The sequence below is a fragment of the Taudactylus pleione genome, unplaced genomic scaffold, assembly GCF_031769625.1.
Source record: "Taudactylus pleione unplaced genomic scaffold, aTauple2 ptg000086l, whole genome shotgun sequence".
In the NCBI taxonomy this organism is placed as follows: domain Eukaryota; kingdom Metazoa; phylum Chordata; class Amphibia; order Anura; family Myobatrachidae; genus Taudactylus; species Taudactylus pleione.
In genome coordinates, this window is record NW_028284488.1 from 23,301,251 (window position 1) to 23,315,915 (window position 14,665).

At 45.9% G+C, this 14,665-nt stretch overlaps 1 protein-coding gene across 3 annotated transcripts in view; it reads right to left on the reverse strand.

The window, feature by feature from the left end:
• DMTF1 (cyclin D binding myb like transcription factor 1) overlaps positions 1 to 14,665 on the reverse strand; it is an 89,968-nt gene that overhangs the window by 21,358 nt on the left and 53,945 nt on the right. For all 3 annotated transcript variants that reach the window (XM_088468788.1, XM_088468790.1, XM_088468789.1), the window contains 5 exons: positions 11,333 to 11,542; positions 10,535 to 10,614; positions 10,242 to 10,400; positions 5,840 to 6,217; positions 1,628 to 1,769 (listed from right to left, as the gene is read on the reverse strand). In XM_088468788.1, coding sequence (XP_088324914.1) covers positions 1,628 to 1,769; positions 5,840 to 6,217; positions 10,242 to 10,400; positions 10,535 to 10,614; positions 11,333 to 11,542 — 969 coding nt within the window. The remainder of the gene's footprint in view (positions 1 to 1,627; positions 1,770 to 5,839; positions 6,218 to 10,241; positions 10,401 to 10,534; positions 10,615 to 11,332; positions 11,543 to 14,665) is intronic.

Here is a 14,665-nt window from a genome sequence, read left to right on the forward strand (position 1 = left end):
TTTTCACCAGGACAGAGCGGTGCTCCGCACTCGTCCTGAGTTTTTGCCCAAAGTGGTCTCGAAGTTCCACATTAATCAGGAACTTGTTGTGCCAGCTTTTCAGTCCCCTGATCTTTCAGCTGGTGAGACTTCCTTAGATGTGGTCCGGGCGCTTAGAATTTATGTGGACCGGACGGCTTCGGTTAGGAAGTCTGATTCCTTGTTTATCCTTTGGTTTTCACAAGAGGGGTTGGCCTGCCAACAAACAAACATTAGCCCGTTGGCTTCGTTCCGTTATTTGTGAGGCTTATGCACAGGAGGGTTTACCTGTGCCAGCCTCTGTTAAGGCTCATTCCACTCGTTCTGTGGGTCCCTCTTGGGCTGCTAGACATGGCGCCTCTGCTGTTCAGCTGTGTAAGGCGGCCACTTGGTCTTCAATTCAAACTTTTTTGAGGTTCTATGCGTTTGACACCTTCGCCTCTCAGGATGCATCCTTTGGGCGCCGGGTGCTCCTTTCAGCACAGGAGCGTCCCCGTCCTTAGTTGAACTGCTTTGGGACATCCCCAAGGTCAACCCTGTGGACCCCTATGGACCCTGAAGTAGAAAACAAGAGATATGGTAAGAACTTACCTTTGTTATCTCTGTTTCTACGAAGTCCATAGGGTCCACAGGGCGCCCGCCCTGACGCACCTGGCTTCAAATGGGCTGTGTGGCTGGTCACCGGTTTTCCGTCTCCCATTTCTGTGAGTATGGTTTCTTGTGTGTTCCAGTCTTCCTTCTATCTGTTTAGTGTCCTCCTCCGGCCTTGGCTGCTTACCAACTGAGGTGCCTGTGGCTCGGGGGCGGGGTATAGAGGAGGACGGACCCAAGTGCATCCTGGGAGCAGCTAAAGCTTTAACTGCGTGGTGCCCATGGATCCAGATCAAGCTATACCCCAAGGTCAACCCTGTGGACCCTATGGACTTCGTAGAAACAGAGATAACAAAGGTAAGTTCTTACCATATCTCTTGTTGTCCTTATACATCTAGCCTCCTTACGCGCTAAACAGCCCTTCTAGTCGCGCCATGCCGTGGCGTTACTTGGTAGCGCTGAGCATCTTTTCAAATTCAAGTGCCTCTTATTCGCACAACTATGCGAATATTTAGCACATGCAGCTTCTGCTGATTAAAATTATTATTTTAATATCATTTTAATCAGCATATCATTTTAAACAGCAGAAGCTGCATGTGCTAAATATTCGCATCGCCGTGCGAATAAGACGCATTTGAGTGTAAAAAGTTGCACGAAAAGATGCTCGGTGCTACAGAGTCACCCGGAGCTCCTGCGTTATGTGTAGCACGACGGAGGATAGATGTATGTGGACACAACTGTAGCTCAGTAAGTGTCAAATTCTATAAACAAAAATGGGCAAAACAATTTTCATCAAAATACAGGAGGGGCACCATATGGATAAAGGCAAAAAGGAGAGCCATTAAGAAGCTGGGAAGCATTTTGTTTTTTACCGCTTCCCACTACTGCAATATGAAGGGTAGACAAGCTTGTACGTGGATCCACGTGTGTACAGTATTATTGGATGGTTCCAAATACGTTCTATCAACTGCATCAGCTCTGAATCAGAGAAAGCCTACGGCACATTCACTACTGCTACCTGCAAATGTTGTAAGAGGAAGCACAGACTCTCCATCAATATCATCAGTCTGTATGTAACCATGGCATGACGGGACAATAAGCACTGTTCCTTCAACTGCAGGCTGTTCAACTTGTTCTTCTAGCGCAGAGGGTCTGATATCCTACATCGGATGAAACGTATGTAGATTATTTAACATTTCAATTATAAAAGATACTAGCACACAGTGATGCAAACTTTCCATAGTCACATGAGAAAATACACCTACCACTGTGCACAGGGTTGAAAATATAGACTGACAAGTGTGTTTACAATAATACTACTAATATTATTATTTTTGTAAATATCCATTGCAATTTTATGACAATCATTCTTCATATAGCTAAGCAAAATAGAAATGTGCCCATAATAGTTACATATATGGTTAGCAAGATTGAACAAGTCAATCAAGGTAAACCGGTTTACTCAGGAATTTCATGAAAAAAAAAGAAAAAAATCCAAATGCTTAGATCTCTATTCTGAAGTAATACTTACGTTTATTTTGTATCATGTAGTTTGTAAAATGCAAATGTAAAACACTAAGGGCCTGATTCAGACCCGCGAGCAGTGCGCTCGCAAACGAGTTGATGGCCCCCGACTGCGAATGCACTGCCTCTGGCGTGCGCATGCGTCAGACCCGTACTGCGACGGCAGCTCCGTCGCAACGGGTCTCGCTACAAGACGGGGCAGCTGTCGATGTTGATTGACAGCTCGCCCCGTTTTGTAGGCGGGGAGGGCGGGTGGCTGCACAAACGCAGGCGTTCCCTTAGGAACGCCTGGCGTTTGTGGGCGGCTCTACTGACATCACTCGTGATTTCAGTAGTGGACTTCCTGCTCTATTAGAGCAGGAAGTCCACTTGGGCTTGCGAGAGCTGAGACCCTACCACAGGGTCTCCTCGCAAGCCCGCTCGCAAAAGCTGTGGGTGGCCACCCACAAATTAGCGAGCAGCCTGGAGGCTGAAAAAAAATAAAAAATCCCCGCCCTGATTCAGAGCGAGTGCTCGCAAACAGCGAGCGGCTCTGAATCAGGCCCTAAGTCCTATTGGGAGAAAAGTGCCATATAAAAGAGGATTTTGGTACTTACCGATAACTCTGTTTCTCCGATTCCACAGGGGACACTGGAGATCAAGACACTGGGGTATAGACGGGTGGTTAAGTGGAGCTGGCACTTTAAATCTTTAAGTGCGAATGACTCCTCCCCCTCTATCCCCCGGAAGCCCCAGTAAGAGAAATGGAGCCCGAGGAGATGGAGACAGATCAGCTCCTACCGAATCCTCCACCTGGTGCCGTCGACACCTGCTGGATGCAGGTCCCGCCAGACTACCTCATTGTGTCTCGGAAGCAGGGAGCCGTGCTCAGAGGATGTAAGATTCGTCACAGAGTCCCGCATCCAGCAGGCGTCGACGATGCGGTAGGAGCTGATTACTGTTGGATGTTTTTATATCAAACGATGTGGTATCAATCTCACACAGTTTTGTTTTAGGTACGGGAACAATTGTTATATGTGCACCAATCTTTTAAATTAAACTTTTATGCACTATGAAGCGCCCTCTCTTGTTATTGCAGACAAACAGTTTTACCTTGAGGGATATCGAGTATTGAAGTGAGGAATTGCGGTTTCAGAAGTTGGAGACCTAGTGCAGTGATTGATTACACTTGGACATTGTCTCTGAAATTAATGTGTGTACGTTTTATTGCCATATACAGGAATAATAGCTATAAGGCGCACCAGCTATTGTGAGCGTAAGGGATGAAACGCGTAAGAACATCGTGGCACTTTGACTCTCCCCAGCTGGGAGTATTGCGATAAGCATTTTTAAGATTATTCTATTGTAATTACGAATTTACCTTTTATATGTTGTATGTAATAAATGTCTATTATACTGCACCATGAGAGTTCTATTTCTGTCTCTTTACATGAATCCATAAACCGATACGTGACTGTGATGTACTAGCATCCTCTGGGAAAATTAACCTGTAGTAGGGAACTCCGCTACAAAAACCTAGGAGCTATTGGTTATACGCATACTATTAGAACCTATGAGGCTAGCACATTTCATTATTATTTTCACACTCCACATAACCATATGATTACTAAACTATGAGGCGCTGTGTTTTCACCTTTTTTTCCCCCATAAACCATTCGGGAGTTTACAACAACGATCCTATTGGAGAACACCTAGCAGCCACCATACTCTGGGAAGTGTATCCGTGGAAAGGACTTACTATTAAACCTGGATATTCAGAAACCATATATATATATATATACAAAAAGCACAGTACTACTGCACCCTAGGGGCAGCACCAGAAGATTGTTAAAGGTGGCTCTTACTTACGGCCTATACTCATATCTATGCTGCAGTATCCCACTAAGCTAATGCAGCTTTGTTTTCAGGCATTGCAGAATGAATCATGAGCCGCAATTCTAACCACTGCGCCCACTGATCAGGCTATGTAGTTGAAGAATAACAACAGTGACACTACATGTTGTAGCAGTGTTACTGCCCAAGATGCTTGCGTTTGGCCAGTATACTCAGTGGAGTGCTGCTGCATCAGCCAATGTGAGGGACAAGGCGGCGTCTGCATGGAGATTGTGTGGCCAGCAAGGAAGGATCAGAGACCACCTCCCCACAGGGCTTACAGATTGCGAGACCCCTCCTCCATGCAGCACGCCAGGCGGAATTGCGGGAGTCTGCCGCACCACAAGCCCCGCCACCTGCACGGGAACCGCCAGAGCATAATGAAGGCATCTGTGGGGAGCCCCCCAGTGTAATCAGGAGGCACCACCGCCACCCTAAGTGTAAAAATGGCGCTGCCTGAGGGGGAGAAATAAAGCACTTCTGCATAGTTAATCCCCCACTCTGTAGTTTAGAGAGGGAAATAGGTACACTGTACATTGCCTCTGTGATCCGGCTGGGGCACCCACGCTATAGTCCTTATCACCCAGCCCCCCTACTAATCAAGGAGGAAGAGGAATACTTACCGTTCCTGTTGGTGCGTGAAAGGGATGGGGACCCGGACACTAGCCACGTGACCTGTGGCGGGTCCCCACTCTGAATGTAGCCAGTGATGTGATGAGTCACTCACATTTAAAGATTTATAGTGCCAGCTCCACTCATCCACCCATCTATACCCCAGTGTCTTGATCTCCAGTGTCCCCTGGTGGATGAAGGAGAAACAACTTTATTATTATACAATAATTAGACAATCATACTGCAGCAAGAGCTCACGGAGGGGGATGTGGAACGAGCTAGATAACATACAATGCTGTTTTGTAAACAAATATACTTAAGTGTGGGGACTTGGGGTACACAATCCACATGCTGGAGTACCATTCAGTATCTGCATAATATGTCTGGCAAATGGAAAATGATATATTTATTGTCTATGGGGGATAGTAACTGTATTGATGGGGGTTGGTAGTTCTTCAAAAGCATGTGGCCATGTTATTTTTTTGTCTAGTCGAATGGGATTCCCTTATCTCCCAGACTTTTCTATGGTTTTTATTCCCTCCCTATCACACCTACAATTAGGACCTCATTCAGAGTTGGTCGCGAGCGCCGATGCGCTCGTAACCGACTCGATGGTTAGGCCGGTGCACGCACGGCGGCCGCACTGCGCGTACGCAAGCCCCGGAGCGACTGAGAAACTCTGTTGCTCCGGAGCTAGTTACCAAAGGGGCGGCTGTCGATGTTGATCGACAGCTGCCCCCGTTTGGTAGGCGGGCCAGGGGGGTGGTTTCCAAAACAGAGGCGTTCATTTACAAACGCCTACCATTTTGTGGGCGGCCACACTGACATCATCAGTGATGTCAGTGGGGAGCGAGCTTCCTGCTCCATCAGAGCAGAGACCTCCCTGGGGCTTACGAATGCCCAGACCCAACCTTAGGGTCTGGTCGTAAGCCCCGATGGTCGCGATGGTGACCACCATCGCGACCATCAACCTGGTCGGTCGTTAAGCTGTGGGTGGTAACAACGGCCGCCTCCCGACAAGGAGGCGGCCGTTCAGGATGCAAGCGGCCGCCCTGATTCGCTTGCATCTAACGATCGCCTCTGAATGAGGTCCTTAATGCTATCTGTGTCCATTGATCATTTTGATGTTCTCTGAATAAAACAAGTAAGAGTAGATACCTGATGCAGTGCCCTGAATGACTCAGTGACAATACTTCATTATTATTTATTTGGCAATACTTACTTCTTTTACATTTTCCGCCAAGTCAATGTGACAGCCGTCTGACTTAATGTTTCCACTTGAGATGTCTTTGTCTTTCGCTTCAGGATGATGCAACAGTTTCATGTTGCTCCTGACCCTCATCTTTAAGGTTTGCTCAGTGCAATACAGAGAATCATGGCTGAGGTTTATCTCAGTGCGCTGGGTCTCTTGGTGCAGAGAGTCTGTGTCCAGAGAACTCTGAGGATTTTGCAGATCATTTTGCTGCAAGTCCGAAACAATAGAAACCTCAGGGTGACAGAGGGGTGTAGATATGTCATCAGAAGCAAGTGTGCGAATAATAATACCAGGTGTATGACAGTGGACTGTGACACTGTCACTTGTGTTGAGGAGGTGCTCGGGCTGTGAATAGATGCAGGGAAAGAAAGGTGATAATCTGTCCAGTCTGCTAGTAAAAGTAGGGAAAGAAAGGTGATAATCTGTCCAGTCTGCTAATAAAAATACTGAAAAAGCTAGCTACATGATAATTATGTACAAAACGGCGACATGTTCCATAGAGCCATAACGCAAAGAATAGTAAATTAGAGCCTGATTCAGAACAGCATGCAATGCCGATATTTACGTAGTTGGGCGATGTTTTTCTATTGCGCATGTGTGAAAATGTATGAAAAGCATGTGTTACACAGAGTGTATGCACAAAGACACAGTTGCGATCAGGACAGATGGTATCAGAGGAATGGGTTCGATTCCCGTCAGCGGCAGGCCGACATCAGCAGAGTTCCGAGCAGCAGAAGCCCGACAGCGTTGGAAATCTTGATCGTGGATAGGTAAGTATTGTCTAACCTAACCTAACCCCCCTAACCTCCTTAGGGGTGCCTAACCCTAACTCCCCTCCCAAGTGCCTAACCCTAATCCCCCCTCTAAGTGCCTAACCCTAACCACCCCCTTCCCCACTGCCTAAACCTAAGTCCCCCGGGGGGGGTCCCTAACCCTAAGTCCCCCCTGGGGGTGCCTAACCCTCCCTCCCCCTAGCCTAACCCTCCCGGGGGGGTGCCTAACCCTAAGCCCCCACCCCGGGAGCCCTAAACATAACCCTCCCCCCCCCGCGGCTGTCCGCTGGCGGTACCCGGCGTCACTACGATCGGGATGCCGGGCGCCGGTCTCCCGGCGTCGGGGAAATGCGGGCGTCTACATCTAGACGCCCGGCATTTCACCCTTGCCGGGATATGACAGTCGGGAAGCCGGCTGCCGGTATTTAGGCAGTCGGCTTCCCGATTGCTTCCCGTATCAGAAATGTGATGGAAAAAGATGGGCGTTCCTCGGTAGGCTAGTAGTGCTCTCAAAAATGTTCCGTTCAGTGGGCATGTTCTGAAAGTGTCACGTGCGTGTCAATGAAAGTGGCTGCGTATACAGACGCAAGCATAGTAGGCAGATGGACAATGCCATGGGCTGGTGCAAAGTATAACGGTGCAAGCATTGGTGGCATGTAGGTATGCAACAATTGGTATTACTGCGTGTGCTTCTGCATCCAACTCTGAATCAGGCCCTTAATGTCCAAAGCAACAGTAAATTGTAAATGTACAGCTACACATTTACATATGAGTGTTAACTGTATAATGTTTTCAAACAGCATGTCTCTTCTGTCTTTTTCTAAAGCAACTATTAAGCAAAAAGACATACACACACATATATATACAGCATCATACAATATTGATTAAAAATAGTACAGAAGGCTCGCCTCTCTCAGCCAATGAACGCTCAGCGGCGGGGTTTCCATGGCGAAATTCCGCCGCTAAGCTCTCATTCGGGAAGTACCGTTCTTATAGAACGGTACTTCAGTTCGTGGCTCTGCGCTTTCCGTTGTTTTTTTGCCAAGTCCCTGGATGCCTACTTTGGACCGAAGAGGACCGAACTTCACATAGGAGACGGTGAGTATGTTTTTTTTTCACAGGTACGCTATGGACAATCTACTGGATAATGGGTCAGATAGCTACAGGGATACAGAGGTGAGTATGTGTACATGTGTGAGTACATGTATGTTTAAAAAACTTATACTGTGTACGGTGTGTGTTTCCTGTGTTTATTTAAATATTGCTTTTGCAGTGGAACTACAGGTACCAGCGGGCCCATAATGCCCCGTATGCTGGTACTTCTGGTTCTCCAAGTACCAGCATGCGGGGAAAGCTTGCTGGGACCTGCAGTTCCACAGCAAAAGACAATATTTTAACTATTTGAAATGCACTACACTACACTATCAACTCAGCACCCACCGCCCAGGGGTGCCGGGGATAGCCCCGGGTTATCAGCCTAGGCCTGGGGTGTCCTGGAGAGGGTGACCCCTTTATTGGGGGGGTCCCCAGCTCCCCAGGGATCCTGGGCCTGGGCTGACTAGCAGTCAGGGTTAATGCTTCGGCAGGGGAACCCTGTGAAAGGGCTCCCCTGGCTGTGGCATTAGCCCCCCGCTAGAAAAAGTCCTGTGCTGGCTCTGGTTAACACAGGGGGACCCTTCTAATTTTTTCTCCCTGTATTTCCAGAACCAGGACTGGATCAGAGCCCAGTGCTGGTTGCTCAAAGTACGGGGGACCCCTGCATCGTTTCTCCCCCGTATTTTGGCAACCAGGGCTGGTTCTGACTAGCCCGGTGCTGGTTGTGCTCAAGTACGGGGGACTCCTACGTCGTTTGTCCCCCCGTATTTTGCACAACCAGCACTGGGTGACTAAACCCCGGGGGGGGGGGGGGGGTTTACACAGGTTTTCATTTTTTAAACACTGCAGCACAGACGGATCTCACTGATCCCGTCCGTGCATCTGTGTTTATTTTTTTACAGATACATGCATCACGAATATCCATGATCCGTGCAAGCATCTGTCTGCTATCCTGCACGATCTAAAGATCAGCAAATCTTTAGAACGTGCACGATATATGCTAGTGTTAGGGACCTGCAGAAAAATGGGGTCCCTTGATGCTGGGCTGCAGGCTTAAATGCTTTGATCAAATCATGACAAAATCCGCTTTGTTTTATTTGCTGCACACACATAAACTTGCAGTGTATTATTGTTAGTGCCGATAGCAAAAGTTTTTCTGTTTTGTATACATTTATGGCATTAATATTGCCATGCTTCTGCTACCATGTATGATATGGGTAAAACCGAGCGCGGGCATATTTCTTTTCTGGTTTGTAAATTTTGCCTTGTGCTATCATGGCAGCTTTCAATTAAGGCTATAAAAGGCCTAGTTGGGTGTGACTAACAGCCAGCCCCTGTATAGATGTGCCCCTCTGTATCTAGGAGGTGAGTACATTTAATTGCAATGTAATGATGTGCTGGGCATATATGCTAGTGTTAGGGACCTGCAGAAAAATGGGGTCCCTTGATGCTGGGCTGCAGGCTTAAATGCTTTGATGAAATCATGACAAAATCCCCTTTGTTTTATTTGCTGCACACACATAAATTTGCAGTATATTATTGTTAGCGCTGATACTTATGGAAGGAGGTTGAGGAATCTCTAAGACATGGAATCCCTGGATTCGGTAACATGGCATCTTCTCTCCTCTGTGCTGAATTGTTTCTGTGTAAGCTTTGCAGTTTCCCCCATTCTCCTATTACAGTCCATCGTTCAAGAGGTTCCCCCTTACCCTGTACCCTTTTTCCCTTCATTCCTCCCTAGTTCCCCTCCTACTAATTTAGGTCTCTGACCTCTGTTACTGTCAAATTATGTACAGTGTATTTGGAACTCATTTGTTCCTTGGCTTCCACAAACCAGCTTCCCAAACTGCCATCCTGTCTGAGACGTCTGTTTTATATCAACTCTGCGCAGCTGTGTTCTCTGGTAATTTATTTTCCTTATTCCCATTATGTACCTTTCTCAATATTGTCTGATGCCTCCTATAACATTTCTAAATAAAGAAAAAAACCATAGAGCTATATAGTGCCCCTAACCGCCACCTCTGTGTAAGTTTTTAAGTTTAAAACAGAATTTTTAAAAATAAATACATTAAACCTTTATATATAAAAAATGTAGCTGCAAGAACAGCTTGCAGAAGAGGTGAGCCTTCTGGGCACAAAAGTAAAACTGAAGTTCTATTGACTACTAAGCACAGGTGGGATGTAGAGGGGTGGAGTTTTGTTACAAACAATTCTAGTTTGAAGATGTGCCCACCCTCTACACCTCAAGTTATCAGTAATCCCATTAATGGTTGAAAGAGAAAATAATATGATAGACCATACATTTGCAAACAAACAATTTTACAACCACAAATTTTGCTGGGATTCTGGTTCATCGGATGTATCTCATTAAACTGCATTATGTGTTTTACATAAAGCCTTTTATTTTCTGCTATTCCTGTCCCTGATTTGTCTTGCGTCAGTAAAAGTTTCTGTCTCCAGTTATCATACATAGTCAGCATGTGTTGTGTACTCTTACTCACAGATAAGGCGTGCACAATAATCTGCTCTGGTGATGCTGGGGAGGTGTTTGATGTCAGGGTCACACCTGGGCTTGAGGTCAGTGTTAATGGAAGACTTTGGCTGGAACCCGTCTGCAGAATAAAGGTGCCTGTGGTTCCACTTGGCTGTAAGTAGAAAGACTTAAAGACATAAAGAAATGTGTTAATTGCAATATAACACTATACACAGACCACTGAAATTAGGTGTATATGAAAATAAAGTGATGAAGACAATGTATGATCTTATTACTACTAGTTATTTGCCATGCACTTACTGGCAGGATCTCAAATGTCTGTAGTGTTCCGCCTGAAAGTGTTTCTGGGTCAGCACTGGGAGAGGAGGAGTCTGATGAGGCTATAAAAAAGGGAAAGATTACTATGTATGCCAGCATAATTATCACCAAGGAACAATGATTATTACATAAACAAGCCAAAGTACCTCAGAATATTAACTAACATGCAACTTCAGTAAGTTGCAAAAAAACAAGTTGAACTTCAGTTTTGTCCACAAATTTGCTGAATATATCTAAATTACGGCAATCTAAAATAAAATGAATGAATACTCTTTTGGAGAGAAAAAATAAATAAGAATGGTGTCAACAACTGGACGGACTGTCCGGGCTACTATATAACCTTGAAAGATGAGAATTAAAATCACATAGGTTATTGTATACTCCTCTTATTTGGACAAATGTAAATTGAACATAGATATGTTCATGTTAGTGGGCACTTACATTAAAGATGGTAAATAGTTTAAAGCACATAGACAAAGTGTTTACATATGTAAGTGTTACTTGTCACATTAAATAACACAAGTATCATTAATGATCACTGGTCATAGCATTATTTCTGTATCAGTGGATACATAATGGGAATTTGCTCCCACTCATAAAAACAAGTGCCATTATTAACAGAAAATGTAATTGCATTTCTGTAAGCATCTATAACAAATATCTCATCGATGTCTATAAAAAGAACATCTGATCTTGACTTATATAATGTGCTGTTACAGAAAGTTACACTTGGAATTGGATAAACAAAAAACAAAACAGTAATGTAGTAGTGCTGCTTACAAAGGTGAGTTATCTGTACAGGGATCTGCAATGCTGCCAAAGAACTCTGTGGAAGGCCTGGGCTGTCCTCCAAGTGAGTTACTCTTATCTGAACATGCTGCAGGCCGGAGTTGCTGCTCTGGGACTGTATGTCCGTTTTGTTCTCCAGCTCCTGAGTACCCAGGAGAGATGCTTGGTTTTCATGTAAGTGGCGCAGACCTTTAATTAACACTGAAAACATAAATACATTCATCATTAAACAAGTCTGACAATAAATACCACATTCTGATTATTTGAAGGACAACTTCCCATGAGACTAACATTTACGGTGAGAAGTTTCTAAGTACTGTGTTAATGGTGGATGATGATGGTTGTTAGCGATACATCAGTATAGCTTTGATGTAGTGAAGAAGTGATGAAGTCAGAGTAAAGCCAATATTCATTAGGTGATACCAATGCTGAATGAATGAACTTCTTATATTGCATAAACACAGCAGGTGTGATCACTATGATAAAGAGTAAGAACTATTGGATGTATCTCCCAACTCCTTCCCTTAGTTACCCATACAGCTCAAGCATTCCAGTGATTTACCATATACAATGCATGTAAAGGCAGCAGATAAGACACAACAACAAAAAGGTTTGCTCTCTGAGGGGTATACTTACTAACGTGCAGCTTTTTAGAAGTGGAGTTGTTGCCCACAGAAACCAATCAGATTCTACTTATTTATCTAGCACTTTCTAGAAGATAATAGCTAAAATCTGATTGGTTGCTATGGGCAACAACTCCACTTCAAATAAACGCAGTTTAGTTAATATCCCCCTGAGTGAGAAGACCAGCTCACTAATCTGTTTCAAAGAAAGTTATTTAATTTGAGGACAGATGCAGCGGGAATGGCCCAAATATAAACAAGAGAGATTAACTACCTAGCGCTAACCAAGACCCAAAAGTAGTTAAGGAATCTATGGAAAGGAATGGTAACCGCCCTAAATTGCTCCATACGACAAGACTAATGCGATAGAATTCAGCATGCGACCACATAACTACCCTGCACCTGCTCAACTTAATGAGCATGTTTACAGATGAGGAAACACCCGGAAGACCATCTATCCAGATAGAAGAGACAGTGCAGTTGACCACAAAACCACTACAAACCAAACTGAAGTCTAGAAAGAGAGACAAACTTAACATAAGAAATCTTCAACATGAAAAACATAACTGTTTTTTTCTACTAGCAGATGCTATAAAAAAATAGAATGGTCAGGACACGCATAGTCCTATTAAAAGTGCAGCAAAATTCTGAGAGGGGGACATAACTGCAGAGCCCTGAGGCCAGTAGCCAATGATGTAGCAGCACAGGTAGGCACAATTCATTAATAGCAGCCTGACTAAAGAACTGTTCTGGTAAAATAACAGAACTGTTACATCAAATAGTGAAAAAAAAGATGATAAAAAGCAAAAAACAGAATTTTGGTACTTACCGATAAATCCCTTTCTCCGATTCCACAGGGGACACTGGAGTTCAAGACAGTGGGGTATAGACGGTGGTAGAGCAGAGCCTGGCACTTTAGATAATATAGAAGTGTGACTGGCTCCTCCCCCTCTATGCCCCATCAGCCCCAGTTTAAGAACTGAGCCCGAGAGGAGACGGAGGACAACAGAAAAATTAGGAAAAGGAGAAGACCACAGAACGGAACAAGACCGACTAAAGGAGAACAAAGGAACCCATTGCAGGGAACCCATGCAGTCACACAACCAGAGAAGGAACCAAACAAACCAGCAGTTACGCAGCGCTGGGCGGGCGTCCAGTGTCCCCTGTGGAATCGGAGAAAGGGATTTATCGGTAAGTACCAAAATCCTGTTTTCTCCTTCATCCACTAGGGGACACTGGAGTTCAAGACAGTGGGGACGTCCCAAAGCCAACCTCCTGGGTGGGAAGCGCGGAGAACTTGCTGACCCCTCGGCCAAACCAAAACAGGGACAGCCAAGAACCATAGGCCCAGCGGAAGCTGAGGATTAAGTGTCGTAGAGCACAGGAGACAAAGGCCCTCATTCAGAGCCGTACGCTCTGAGTAGAGCGCACGCTCTGAATGACGGCCGCCGTCCATAATTCTGGAGCATCCTCCTGGACGCTCGTATAGCTGTGGGTCACCACCCACAGCATATACGAGCGTGCAGTTTGATGGCCGCGATGGTCGTGACCATCGCGACCATCGAAACTGCGAGCCGGAGCCTGCGGTTGAGGTTTTCAACCGCAAGGCCCAGAGTGATTTTGGCTCTATCAGAGCCAAAATCACTCCCACTGACATCACTAGTGATGTCAGTGGGCCGGCTTCTGACGGTAGGCGTTCCCTTGGGAACGCCCCCGTCAGGGAGGCACGCCCCCGGCACACCCACCAAAGGGGGCGTGCTATCAACATCGACAGCACGCCCCCTTTGATCAGACACAACGAGCGAAGGACTTTCCTTCGCTCGTCGCGTCTGGCGCATGCGCACGACGGAGCTCCCGCCGTCGTGCGCATGCGCAGTGCACAACATCTACCCACTTGCGAGCGGACAGCCGCTTGCGAGTGGGTCTGAATCAGGCCCAAAGACCACTCCTCGCTAAACAGTCATAGAAACTTCCATAACGTACAGGTTAAGTCAAAAGGAACAGAACGGCTGGCGAGAGAACAAAGACAGTTGAGAAACGTCAGAACCAGTAATCTCAACTGAAATAGACCAAACCGGACCGTTGGCAGCCAAGAGCCCCAACAAGAATCCATAGAAGGGCCGTAAACGAGAACAAACTCGAGAAACCGTACTAGAGGCTATACAGGAAGCTGCAACAGGTGCAGACAGCAGAATCCCAGCACAGCTGGACATAAATCGTATATACAGAAGTATAACAATATCAATATACAGAGCTAAACTTGTCCACAGACTCCAAACAGAGTATGCAGGGAGTCAAAAGACTAGACCGAACAGTCGCCCTGAACCCTCCTTGAGGTCCAACTACAACAAAGCTGTTAACCAGCGGAAGGGTTAGGCCATAGAAGTCTCCAAAGAGTGGAGATCCCACTGGGCCTGAGACTGAGTCGAAATAGAGATTATTGAGACTACAAGACCCTTCAGAGGGTCAGACAGCAGTACATCCCATACTGAAAACAGGGATAAAACAGCAACTGAAACGCTGCCGCTAAAAAGAAAACAACTTCCAACATGATGGAAGTGCCTAGTCAGTACCAACTGCTGGCCCAAACCCTAGCAGTAAAAGAGCACGAATGCAACAGTCAACCAGGGAGAGCTACCAATATAGGGAAGCATCCAGTCAGCAAGGCTAGAGCACTAGGACAACCATGAAGGTACCCGTC